Here is a 13,095-nt window from a genome sequence, read left to right on the forward strand (position 1 = left end):
CGGGAAATGAGATGGGGCCTTTTAGAAAAATGATATTTTTTCAACTTTCATGCATATTTTTGCATGACTATTGTATGTTACAGTAAGAATAGGCTCTTATACACTTAAATCAGCAGAAACCCGATTTGTTTACATTTTGGACTTGAGGCCTTTTCAATTGTTGGTCTTGATATGTCAAAACGTGAGTGCCCGTAAAACATCGCAACGCAATTTCAAAACAACAGTCACCCAACGGCTCCCCATCCCACTCTAGCCAACAGGTTTTCCCGTAAACACGCGGTTTTCCTCTTGCTCCACTCTCTTCTCTCACGACGAGCGCTCATAGGGAGAGACGAGAGAGAGGCTCCACAAACGCAGCGAGAGCCCCAACTCATTCGAATCGAGTCGAAAACGGAAACCCGTCGTTCTTAGTTGGAGTTGACTCTACGCGGATTGCGGACGTGTTTGTTTTGTATCGCGTTTCTCCGGCAGTGCAAACTCGGGTTTGGAGCCTACCTACAATAACCTACGTCACTGTGTACCATTTGGATTGGATTGGAGTGTGTGAAGTAGGTAGTGTCCGGCTGGGAGGCATTCCGTTCCCATAGTCAACAACCATCACAGAGCCTCCAGCAGAAGATTCCTATACAGCTGGCTGCTTTTGGAGAAGTTGCATGTGGTGGCCGTTCGAAGTTTGCGCTTCTGGTTACGCGATTTGTCCCGTCTTACGAGCCACGCAAGTTTTGGATCTTTACTGTTTTGTCGCTGGCTATCTTGCAAAAATCTGATTGTGAATACCATTCGGGGAGCTTGCTATAGGTAGTGTAGTGTGCGATAACAATCGAAGAACAAGAAGGTGAAGGCTTCTCACGGTGTGCCTGAAAACGTTGTTAACGACAAAAAAATCTATCAATTGTTCATCATCTCATAGAATTTGAAATACATAGGGTGCCGGTGCCATTAGTGGACTACCTAAGCTATAAAAAATCATAACAAACTAACGAAAAGCCTTAACAGAGATCTTTTGGCGTCAAAATAAAGATTTCAACCTCTACTATATGGGAAAAATATAAAAAGATTTATAAAACTTTTTTTTAACATAAAATCGCTTGAGCCACTATTGGTACACGTGTTCCAGTAGTTGCGCTAGTGCTCCAGTAGTAGACGTTCGGGAATGATACAAGGAATTTTGAACAAACTGGTATTTTTTTTACATAGGTGTAATATTTTTCTTTCGGAACAGCAACTAATATCTTTCGAATGAAGCATAAAGATCATCTCTGGGACTTTTCTTCATTTTTATACATCAATTTCAAAAACTGCTTCCATCCGTTGATCCACTACTGGAACACGACGGCAACTACTGGTGCAAGGGAGCAAGTTTTTTGCGTAAACTTATTATCTATATGACTTTTTGATAAAATAAAAAGCTGAAATTTGGAAAATCGACTAAACTAGAGCCGATCTATCCACCAAAAATAACACATGTCGTTTTTATCGAAAAATGTACGTTTTATGCCATAGTCCAATCTGCTGGTAAACTACAATCATTGGTACCGGCACCCTTCCTATATTATGAGGGGAATGAAACTAATCGTGATTTGAAGGGTTTGGGCGATTTCGAATGATTAATAACATGCTTTAAAATATTCCATTCAGTGCACCAATATTAATTTGTAAAGCAACTAATCAGGTTTGCATTCAGTATTGAACCTTAAGCCATCATTCAATCATCAGTAATCACCAAAATTAAAAACCATTTATGTTGTTCAAATTTAAAGAAATTCGTATGAAATTCTACCACTTGCAATGCCGATCCAAAGAGCAATGCTAATTATTAATTTTCATGAACATTGCTTAGACCTTGAGCAAAATAACTGTTTTTGAAAATTTGTAAATCGATTAAAGCCAAAGCGCTCGTAAGATATGATATGCAACAATCTTTTCTGTGAATTTAGAATGATTTCTTCGAGTGAATTAGGAGTTACACTTACCATTTTTTCCAAGTAGTTTGAATTACAGTAGAAGCTAGTCATAACGACAACTTTTATAGTGACAAAAGCTCTTTATAGAGACATTTTCTGGTCCTTTAAAAAATATGTTGATGTTATACCTATTCTCTATAACGAATTTTCTCTCTTACGAACGTCCCTATGTCGATGCCGTTATAACAAGCTTCGACTGTAGTCGATTTATATGCATTTGTTATATTAATATATGCTATTTATAAATACAAAGGCTTTACAACGGCTGGTATCCAAAGACTACCCTAGGATTTCCTCCAGATGTTTTTCCACTAATTCTTCAACCGAATTCTCCAGTTGTTACTCCAGGGAATCTACCAAAGATTCCTACAGAAAACCTTCCAATAAAATCCACAAAAGTTTACTCCAGAGTTGCTGATGAAATGCATTTCGGGAGTTTTTGGCAAGACATCCTACTCCTTTTCATCCACGCTTACTCTCAGGAATTGCTCCAAAAATTTCTTGAGGAATTATTCAAGAAAATCGATCACGAACTTTTCCATGAATTCATCAGTAGATTCATCATTAAGTCCCTATGCATTTTTTTTCAAGAATTTCTTCAACATTTTACCTGTATTTTTCCAAACATTTCCTAATGAATTTATCAATAAAAAAATCTTAATGGAGTCTTCGAAATTCAATTATGGTTTAACACCAGTTAACACAACAGCACTTTGTTCACGGAAATCTTCCTACACAAACATCTTTAGGGATTCCGTCCGATTTTTTGCAAAGATTTGCTTAAGAAAATCTTGCGGGATATTATACAGATATTCGATTGATTCTTTTTTTTAACTATCTTAGCAATTTATCTAGAAAAGCTCCTAAAACAAAACTTCCTCAACCGTGAGTTCTTTCAAAACTTCATCAAGGGTGATTTTAGAACTTATGATTTCAACAGATTTTACTTCATAATTTTCTTAAGAAATACTTCACGATTTTTTTTTTTCAAATATTTCTTTATTATCTGAAAAGTTTGTTTCACGTTTCAAGCATGACTGGAAAATGCCTGGTCAAATTTTTGAAGACTTTCTTGAAAAGTTTTTAAAATTACGATAGGAATTCCTAAAGAAATCTTAAAAAAATATTTCGGTGTTAATCTATGAAGGTATCCTTAGAAAAATTTCTAACAAATCCTTAGTGATATCTCTGGAAACATTACTGATTGAATATTTGAAAATGTTCTGAACGGGAGTCTTGGATGATGTCGAAATCGATGAAGTTACTGATTGCATATTTGAAAATGTTCTGGATAAAATCCTAGCGGAGTCAAGACTTATTTGAAACAGAAAGAGAATTGCTGAATAAAATCCTGAGGATACCCAAAACGAAATTCTTGATAAAATAGGTATATTTATTTATACATAAAATCTGGAGTAGTTTTTAAATCTTTAGACAGATATCTGAACAAATTTCTGCTGAAATTAAAAATAAAAGTATGGAAAAATACATAGCGGTATTAAGGACTATTTATTTTGTAAAGTAGACACCCTGTGCATGCTATATCTTTTTAGTTTATCAATAAAATCGCATTCGTTTTTATATACATCGTTCGATTTCTAATTGTACGATGTGATAATAAAAAAGACACCAACATAATTATATTTCACACGAATAAAGAACAACGTTTAGAACCGTCGATTTTTTGAACAAATTATTATTGAATAAATTAGCTGAAAAAAATCAAAAAGGGTTTGTTCTTCGAAAGCATCATAAATACGAAGCCTCCTTAAAAATACATATAGTTATTTTTGTAGCAACAGTTTTCCAGATATCATAAAAACAATTCCATCGATTTTTTTTGAAAAAAAAAATATTTTAAATAAAAAGGGAACTGAAATGAATAGAATTTTTAGGTTTAAAGTACGTCCTGGCGCAAGCACTGATAAATATGAAAAATAATCTACGTCTTCAAATTTAGTTCCCACGTTGTATTTGAAGTAATTATATTTCACACGAATATTTTCAGAAAATAATAAAAATCATCAAAAGTAGCAATATTGCTGTATCGAAATCGAATCAATTTTCCATGTATTATTAGTATTATATGTTTTTCATAGATTACCTATTGAAATATTTGAAGAAAACGTTTAAAAACTGCTGTAGATTTGCAAATATGCGTAATTTTGTTTTAGAAAATAGAGATTTTCCAATAAAACAATCATAATGATTAAAATTTATTCCTTCGAATGCAGCTAAAACTTCCGATTTAGCTCTCTATCATACAACTATAGTTTCTTCAGTAATCTAAACCAATTTTGAACACGTTTTTTATTTTACTTTTTTCAGGGAGTAAAAAGGTGATAATTCAGCAAATTTAACCTTCAATGTATAAATCACTAGAGCGAATTAGTGCCAGAGATTGGTGGAATATTATTATCTTTCTTCAGTAGAATAGTGATGGATACCAATAACAATTTGTTCATAAAAATGAGGACTTTTCATTTACTTAAAACTATTCAGTTCTTCAACCGGAAGCATTTGGTTAGATCTTATATTTTCGTAGCATTGTAGAATAGTAGTTGAACGATGCACAGAAAATTGATTACGATTCCATTATTAAACAAAAAATCTATATATCATATTCAAGGTGTCCATTTGATACGATTTTCTAGAGTACAAAGAGAATCAGACAAAATTTTGTGCTGAAAATTAAATTTTGATTGATTGGTCACTTGCTGGTAAAAAATCGAGGTTTGGTTTCAATATATCATCTTCTTTAAAATAGCCCAAAACCCTCAAATCACGCAAACTTTTGATTACCTCGTTGAAATATATTCAAATTCTTGGAGATGATGCTCGAATACTATAACATTCGAGTGGTGGGTGCCAAATGTGTAGACATTTGTTTCTGTTAATACCAATTCCAGACACACCGTGTTCGCCACTTGCAACCAAAGTGCTGCTGCTGAGCTGGAACTGGAATAATCGTTGTTCTTGGTCTTATTGTTGCTCCGAGTGTGTGAAGAAAGGGGAGCGGTTTCTGGTGTGTGAGTGACCTGGCGAAGAAGCCTGCGATAGGCACCTTGCTGTGAAAGGGGCCACCGTAGTTTAAAGGTGATTTTTTGTGACCTCACGCTTCCATAGCTCCAACTCAATCTGCGAATCTGCTTAAGATACCTAATTGAAAATGTGGCGAAAATTGAATCCCGCCACGGGGCATTAGTGCATACACCGTGAAGTGAAGTGAAGTGAAGACCCCCCCTCGAAAGTGTTTGGCGTGCTTTGCCAATTCCCTAGAGCATCTTCTGTTTTTGGGGCCACCGTGACCGAACAGCAGAAAAGTTTCTCCAATTAGCGGAATTTCGGAAGTAGTGTAGTTGCAAAAGAGCCAAGAAAGAGCCCAACAAGAGCAACAGCGAAGCAGGAACGGAACAACGCCGCAAAAAACATGTCATCAACGGAGCTTTATGTGAAGGTAAGTGTAAATACGTGGAACCTTCTTTAGGCTATGGGGGGGTATTTCGTCACTCGACTGTCTGCGAGTGCGATGCGAAACGAGCTGAGCGCTTTAACGCTATAAGGGAAGGAAAGCATGTGGAAGAGTTAGGGCGAGAATTGCGCCAATTCTGCGGGAGATTTGTTTTTGATACAGTGATGGAAAGCCGAGGAAAAATCAACAAGCGAAAATTAGGGGTTTTCCTGAAATAGCGTGATAGCAAACGTCGGAATTGAGCGCGCTGGTTTCGTAAAGTGGAGCATAGTCGATGAAGGTATCGCAAATCGATAATGAGACAAATTTTATTTTGTTAGTTTTTGAATGTGTTTAGACTTCATTCCTAAATGTATGACATTTTTCTACTTCTTGCAGGATATTTTTGTAAAATCAAACTGTATGTTTGGACACTTCTTGTTTAGAATTGTAATTCAAATTGGCGGTAATTTTGTTGTTCTACGATTGAACAAGCGAGAAAGTGACATTTAAAGTCTTCAAACTTGAGTTTTTAAAGCTATCATTTGTGTGATGAATTATTTTGAGTTCTATGACCGAACACTAAATTCTTTAAGCTCGCATAAGTATACTTCTTAATGGATATCATGGATAGGGTGATGTGCCAGTATCCATCGTATTAAGCATTGATCAGTGAGAGCTGCAATTTTCCCAGTATTGCAGTGAATGATGCTGATACAAACCGATGCCAAACAATTCTTTCTTAAAACGGCTTTAGCATTGTACAATAACATTTTGATAAATCTTGATCTCTTTTTGGAAATAATGCAAAGAAAATGCATCTTACCGTATTCTCAGTCCGTCGTATCGTTTTCAACTCCGTCGCAATCAGTTTCCAGATTCGTTTCACAACTCACGGCTCACTGTGTGTATTGAATGGTTAAAACACAACATATCAACGCTATAATAAAATGTTTTACTAGAATATATAGATCTACGGGCATCTCTCTCCATTCCACCAGCATGATGGAATATACTAATTTCCTTAAAAATTAATTGTTCGTCATCAAAATTCAGCCCAAATATATGAACACAATTCCTTTTGACCGTACAATTATGGCATTTGCCCACAGTACAGCGAAAACAACACAATCAAAGGAATCGTATTTTTACGTCGAGCGTCGCGCACACATTGATGCGCACAAGCTTTTTTTTCTCAGTACGACGGATTGAACTTTGTTTACATTCTCAATTATACGCGGCGGTTGAGGAAATTTCGTAAAATTTGCTGATTTATTGAAGTTTTACGGCGTGTGATTGCAATGAAATCCTTCAGTGAAGAAGTACGAAGGTTTTCCATAGTGAAAATAAGTGCCCGGCGAAGTAAGTCACCCACGGGGGCGGGAAGAAATTTGTGTTGGAAAGTGGTGTGGCTCAGTCGATCGCTAAGCATTTCTCTCAAATCGTGTTCGTCCATGCGATTTCGGTGAAAAAGTGAAAAGTGGATAATTGAGCTGAAGTTATTTACCGAAATACAGTAGTTTTATTGCATTTTTGGTGTACAAGTGTACAAACCATAACAGCTTTCACAAAATTACACTTGGATAATGAATCTATGTTGCAGGTAAGTTTGGATATCCGCCGTAGTGGAGCATTTAAAGTTTGATACGACGAATCGTAGCGCTTACGACGAAGTAGAACAAAACCCTATACAAACAAATATTGTTTGTATGAAGTTCTAGCACGTGTTTTTCATGCATCATATCAGTTGGGTGCTGTTTTAAGCAGTTTTATCGACAGACGCACTGCAATTTATGTAGTCCAAAATCAGGCTAAAAACTTCGACTCAATTGCATAATCTGTGAAGGCAGAAACGGCATTTGTGGTGTTTGAATATAACTACTCTAAAGATTCAATGCCAGAGGCGTCGCGTGACCTAATTATCCACCTGTGCACTGCTTACTTAACTTTATCTCTTTTTTGCAATATGTATGCTCCACTGACATGCTATGTTTTTTACTATAAAGAGCGTAATCACCATTCTCGAATATGTGTTTTTCTAAGCTTTTCAATAGAATTAAATATTTTATATTTTATTTAGTAATCAAGCTCTTTAGTTGAATTTATCAATAGAGTTGTATATGGGTACCGTAATTTCGGGTGAAATTGATCACTTTTCACTGTTTTCCATGTCTGTTTTCTATGATGTTGCCAATTCCAAACAACTTAATGCAGGAAAACAAGTACGACAGTGAGCCTCATTGATTTATATACTCACATTTTCATACAGTTGTGATTTTAGTGCTGAAAATCGTCTCTAAAATAAAAAATCAAGGAATTCCATTTCGGGGTGAAATTGATCACCTGTGAAAACCATTATTGTTAGTTTTGAAAACAACTTTACTTATTTAATTTGAGCCTCCTGAATCCAAATATGCTTGCCAAATTCTTAACAATGCATAATTTATGAAAATAATAAACAATTAATTTTCACCAATACCGCAGAAAACGCCTAAATGTAGGCAATTTCTGTAGGAATCTTCTGATATCAATAAAAACATTCAATTATTACAAGAAAATGAACAAATTGGTACGAATTTTGATGATAAAATTCGTTTTGGGGATATATTTAAAGCATCCTTACAAATTTTCAGGTTGACACCATGTCCAAGTCCTTGTTTAAAACTATAAGTTTATTGATGTCTGCCAATACCACACAGAATACGATTATGGAATTTTCAATTATTTTCATAGAAATAAATATTCCTTAACACAAAAAGCTTCACAACATGCAATTCGACAATAGTTTACGCAAACAACGTTCATTTACGTAGGTTACATTGATTTCTGTGCTCTATTAGAGGGAAATAAAATCGTGTGACACAGTGATCAATTTCACCCTACTGATCAATTTCACCCGAATTTACGGTATCCAATTTATATATTCTAAATCTTCGTTAACTAGAATCCTGTTTCAACATTTTCCATGCCCTGAAACTGTTAATCCCCCTTCGCAAATTTTACTACAGGACGAGCTGTCGGGATGAGATATCATTGAGCTTGAAATCTTTTTGATCATTCAGAATATCAAAAATAAGATGTCGATAATATCGTATAATATCGTTCTAAACAAGAAAAAAGTGCGCTTTCGGTCAATGGATCATTAAAATAATCAAAACGGCCGCAATGAAAAGAACAGATAGCGCCACCGTAGTCTTGTGTGTTTGACATAACAGCGATGCTGTCACAATGTTAAATTCCATATACGGTAGCGCCACTGTTTTGATGCGGTGAGTACCGAAAGAGTTACCTTCAATGATCCATTTATTCGTGATCAAACGTCAAAATCCCACCGCAAAATCGCTAGTGTTTGGAGGTGATGTTTTCTTCCAAAATGCAAAATCATCACCTCCAGTTTAATTCTAAACCCACCGTTATATGAATAATGGGGGCGCGTCAGTCGTCGCAAGTTTCTTGTTAACCCTTTCTTTCCCACGAGGTTTTTCGTAGTTTAAAAATATAAAATGTGATATATAGATAAATCACCAGAACAAAAGATGTAAAGTTTTACTCGAAAAAATTAATAGAACTGAGAAAAATATTTTTTGTGATGGATCACCTGTGATCCATTGGGAAGATGACTGCAACTAGGGTAAGACAGAGGCATCAATATTTTTTTCCATGTTATTGTTTTTACTCATACATTTTTTTCATTTACTCATACAGTATGTTTTGCACACCTCTCGTCAATTCTAGAGGAAAATAAAAAGCTGGGAAGAAGTTTTTGTCTTTTTTGAGACACAAGTAAACATCACACTTAGTGCATTTTAATAAACTGAATGATCATTGATATTTGCAAAGAACGGTATTCAACGGGCCAATGTTCTACTCCGTCATACCGTGATTATAGTTGTTGCTGAGTATGTTAGTTTGTTGATCGTCCTCAGCGTCTTACAATTTCCTTTTCAACTTAAAATCATTTTCCAAGACATGGTGATAGTTTTGTTTTCAAAAAGAGAGGTTAGAATAGAATTGACGAAAATGTCGTTTTATTCCCAATGGATCACCAGTGATCCACCTAATTTTCCGCAAAATCAATAGTTTTGTGTAAAGAATATTCTAAAAACTGAATCTTGGAAAAATAATTCAATTGAGCTTGTTTTTATTTTTGTTTGGTGAAAATCATGTTTATATTTCTAAATATAGAAGTTGGAAAATCCACTTCATTTAAATTGGAAAAAATGCTGACTTTATTTCGGTTATTGTGCTTTAACTAAAAATTCAAGTGATTATTTTTGATGAAACTTCGTACATTATTTCATGAAACATATGTGGACATGTGGTGAAAAAATGGATATGATCTAACTTGTACATTTTTATACGACGTACGCAAAGTGGTGGATCACCTGTGCTACCATGGGAAGGAAAGGGTTAAGCAGTCAATAAAAACTGGTAAATTTGTCATCGCAAAATAACCCAATAATCAGTCATCATTCAATGATGAATCCTGAAGAAGTAGTGCCAATTTCAACAGCACTGGTTTCAAACTAATCATGCAATTTAAAACTGTGACTATCTATGGTCACCATGGTCATGTATATCTTCACATAGAATTGAACCAAAACAGTTCGCATCGTGTAAAATACTCGCTTGTGTTACATATAGAACAAGCGTGGTGACGACGATGGCGCTGGGGGTGGGGCGTCCATTCTACGATTAATTATTGCAAAAACTACTGCGCAGGATGCGAAAAGCGAGGTTTGATTACTGAAAGTCAACTAAAAAATAATCCACCTTCCGCTGCCTGAGACACACCCGCGCTTCACACCACAAGCATGGTGATCCTGATTGCTGACGGCGCGAATTCCAAAAGAGAGCAAGCAAAATGAATCTCTCTCGTGGATTGATTTTCTCTCTTTTCATGCCCTTCTGCACTCTCACACTGGTCGACTTGGTTGCTGTAACAAGATGTGCACTGGTCGGAATTGACGCTTTGGCTACTCACACACTGGCATTTGTAGTTCAAAAAGCTCTCTGGCAGCATTGCGTGTACGATACCGGGCAGCCCGTTTACCGATGAAAGTGCACTCGTTGGGTTTCATCGCCCCAGCCAGCAATGTGTAGCGTGGGATAAAGTGTTGCGCAGCATGCTTCGCGCTGTGCGTGAGCAAAAGAATAGTTCTCAGATCGTGGGTGGCACGAAAATGCCTATTTCATTTCATTTGCAAAGCAAAATTTTAACAACTATTTTGATGAATGTAAATTATTTATCAAACTATTGATAATAGTGATACTTGTAAAGGGCTATATTTTGTTAGGTGAATTTATTAATAAATTGGCATTGATAAGTTATACATATTGTTGGCGGTCAGGATGAACGAGATGCCACCTGTGCAGTGCACATGTTGCACATGCGGACGCGACGCCTCTGTTCAATGCTAACATTAACTAATAACTACCAAAAAGGTATTGTATTATGACGTTTAGTTCTAACATTGCTGTTGGTTTCAAAAAAATGTCGAGTGTCTGGGCATAGCGGCTGTCCGGTCATACAGGACTTTTCCCTATTCATCTCAATAGCCAGTGATGTTTAAAGAAACATACTTCACTCATACTTCACTGTCTTCAAATTCTCTGAAAATTCTGATCAGGATTCTGTAAAAATCTTTCCGAAACTTTCTCCAGCTCTAGGATTTTTTTACGGATCTTCAAAGGGGTTCTTTCGTGAAGGAATCCATCAGGTGCTTCCAAATGCAGTAGTACAAGTAGTTTCATTAGATATTCAGTTATAATTTTCTTTGAAATATTACCTGGAATATTCTTGACAATTTCCAGACGGAATCTATGGATTTTTCACAGAAATTTGTGAAGCAAGCCTAGGTGGAATCTATGCGATAATTCGTGGGGTTATCATTAGAGAACTTCTTGGATGTATCTTCAAAATATGTAAAACAATTATTAGATACTTCTTCGAAAAATTTCAGGGCGAATTTTTGAGGAATCTCAGGAGCTTTTGAAAAAAGAAGACAATACTAGTTGTTGGGTCAATAGTTTCATGAATGCAACCAGTATTTTTTCCCTTTTTCCAATTGCTCCTGATATTCCTCAAGTTTCTATCAGAATACTAGTAGTTTCAGCCAGTAGTACCTAAATCACACTTATTGAAACTCTGGCATTTTCACCGAAATCTCCCAATACCTACTATAAAACCATAATTCTGGATAATTCTCAGATTTTCTACTGAAAAATTTCTAAAGAAATCAAGAACCCATTGGAAATCCAGAAGTTTCTATCAAAATCCTAGGCTGGCTTTCAAAATTCCAGAAATTATATTAAAATCACATCGGAATTCAATAATTCCCTCATAAATGGCATCTACTTCTTCCACAGAACTCCCATTTAGTATGGCCCATAAAAAATGCGACAATCCTATTATGTTCCATGTATCATGTGCTATTCTATTTTTATTTGGAAAATAGAAGCGCATCACACATTTTATTTATTATTTGATTTGTTAATCTCTATAGACTCTGTTTTTAGTTTTGGACTTGATTTTATTTATCATTTTCCCCTTACATGAGAGGATTTGGAATAATACCTTCTAATTTTATCCTGCAGTTCAATATCTCTCTAATGGAATAGTTTTAAGCGTCAACGTTTCTTTACAGGCCTTGTCTCGAACATTCGCCTGTATAAATATCATATCGTTAGAAAGGATTTATATCTAGAGTGTGAATATATAAACATATTTCAGCATAAACTACATATTTTGAAGAACCGCTATTGAGGGTTCATTTGAGCGTGATATGCGGCTTTGTCGCGCTTAAAAACTATGAACCGGTGTTCATCTTAGTTGTTTTTTCAAACCTAGAATAATAACTTTTTATTGAACTGTGACGGATTACGAAGCCACATTAAACCCATAAGACACCAAAAGCATGATTCTGGTAGAATATTTTATGTCCTACAGTAACTATAAACTACAAATTCTACAAAAACAAAAAATAACGCGCACAATAGGAATACATCCCATTTTTTATGGGCCATACTGGAAAAAAAGTACACTTACTTGAGCACCAGGATTCCTATTTGGTTCGCAGAATTTCCTTTAAAATCTTAGGTTCCATTCAAAACACGTAGAATCACAGAATACTTCAAGTTCAAAGATGTCTTTGAAATTACAGCATTCCCACCGAAATTTTACAACAGGCACTATAGAATCACATGATCTTTTCATAAAGGAATTTTTTTTCGATTCCCAGGGCATAGAGTATTTTCGTACCTGCCATACGATATACACATGCAAAAAATGTCAATCGGCAAAGAAAGCTCTCAGTTAATAACTGTGGAAGTGCTCATAAGAACACTAATCTGAGTAGCAGGCTTTGTCCCAGTTGAGACGTATAGCCAGAAAGAAGAAGAAGAATCACAATTTCCACCACAATCCCATAATTTTCGTTGAAATGTCAGAATTACATTTGGAGTTTCAAAATTTCTTGCAATATCTAGGTGGATGCATTTTTCAATACCAAACCTTCAATTGAAATCTTAGAGCCCAAAAAAGAAAATTATCGAGAGTTTCTTTCGGAATCCTATTATTTTTTTTCTATCTTTATTAACGAGGTTTTTAGCCCTGGGCTAGTTCATCTCGGGACCAACGGCTTTACTTACCTTCCGAAGGAAGTCGTCACTACATCTTTT

At 35.6% G+C, this 13,095-nt stretch overlaps 1 protein-coding gene across 9 annotated transcripts in view; it reads left to right on the forward strand.

Annotated features, from left to right (window-relative positions):
• Window positions 1-397: 397 nt before the first annotated feature.
• Window positions 398-13,095, forward strand: part of LOC5571874 (unconventional myosin-Va) — an 86,788-nt gene continuing 74,090 nt past the window's right edge. For 3 of the 9 annotated variants that reach the window (XM_021840715.1, XM_021840724.1, XM_021840723.1), the window contains exons 1-2: window positions 398-798; window positions 4,874-5,421. In XM_021840715.1, coding sequence (XP_021696407.1) covers window positions 5,395-5,421 — 27 coding nt within the window. In that variant the 5' untranslated portion in view covers window positions 398-798; window positions 4,874-5,394. The other 6 variants (XM_021840719.1, XM_021840720.1, XM_021840721.1 and 3 more) reach the window with 6 other exon arrangements.

This window comes from Aedes aegypti, chromosome 2 (assembly GCF_002204515.2).
Source record: "Aedes aegypti strain LVP_AGWG chromosome 2, AaegL5.0 Primary Assembly, whole genome shotgun sequence".
Lineage (NCBI taxonomy): Eukaryota > Metazoa > Arthropoda > Insecta > Diptera > Culicidae > Aedes > Aedes aegypti.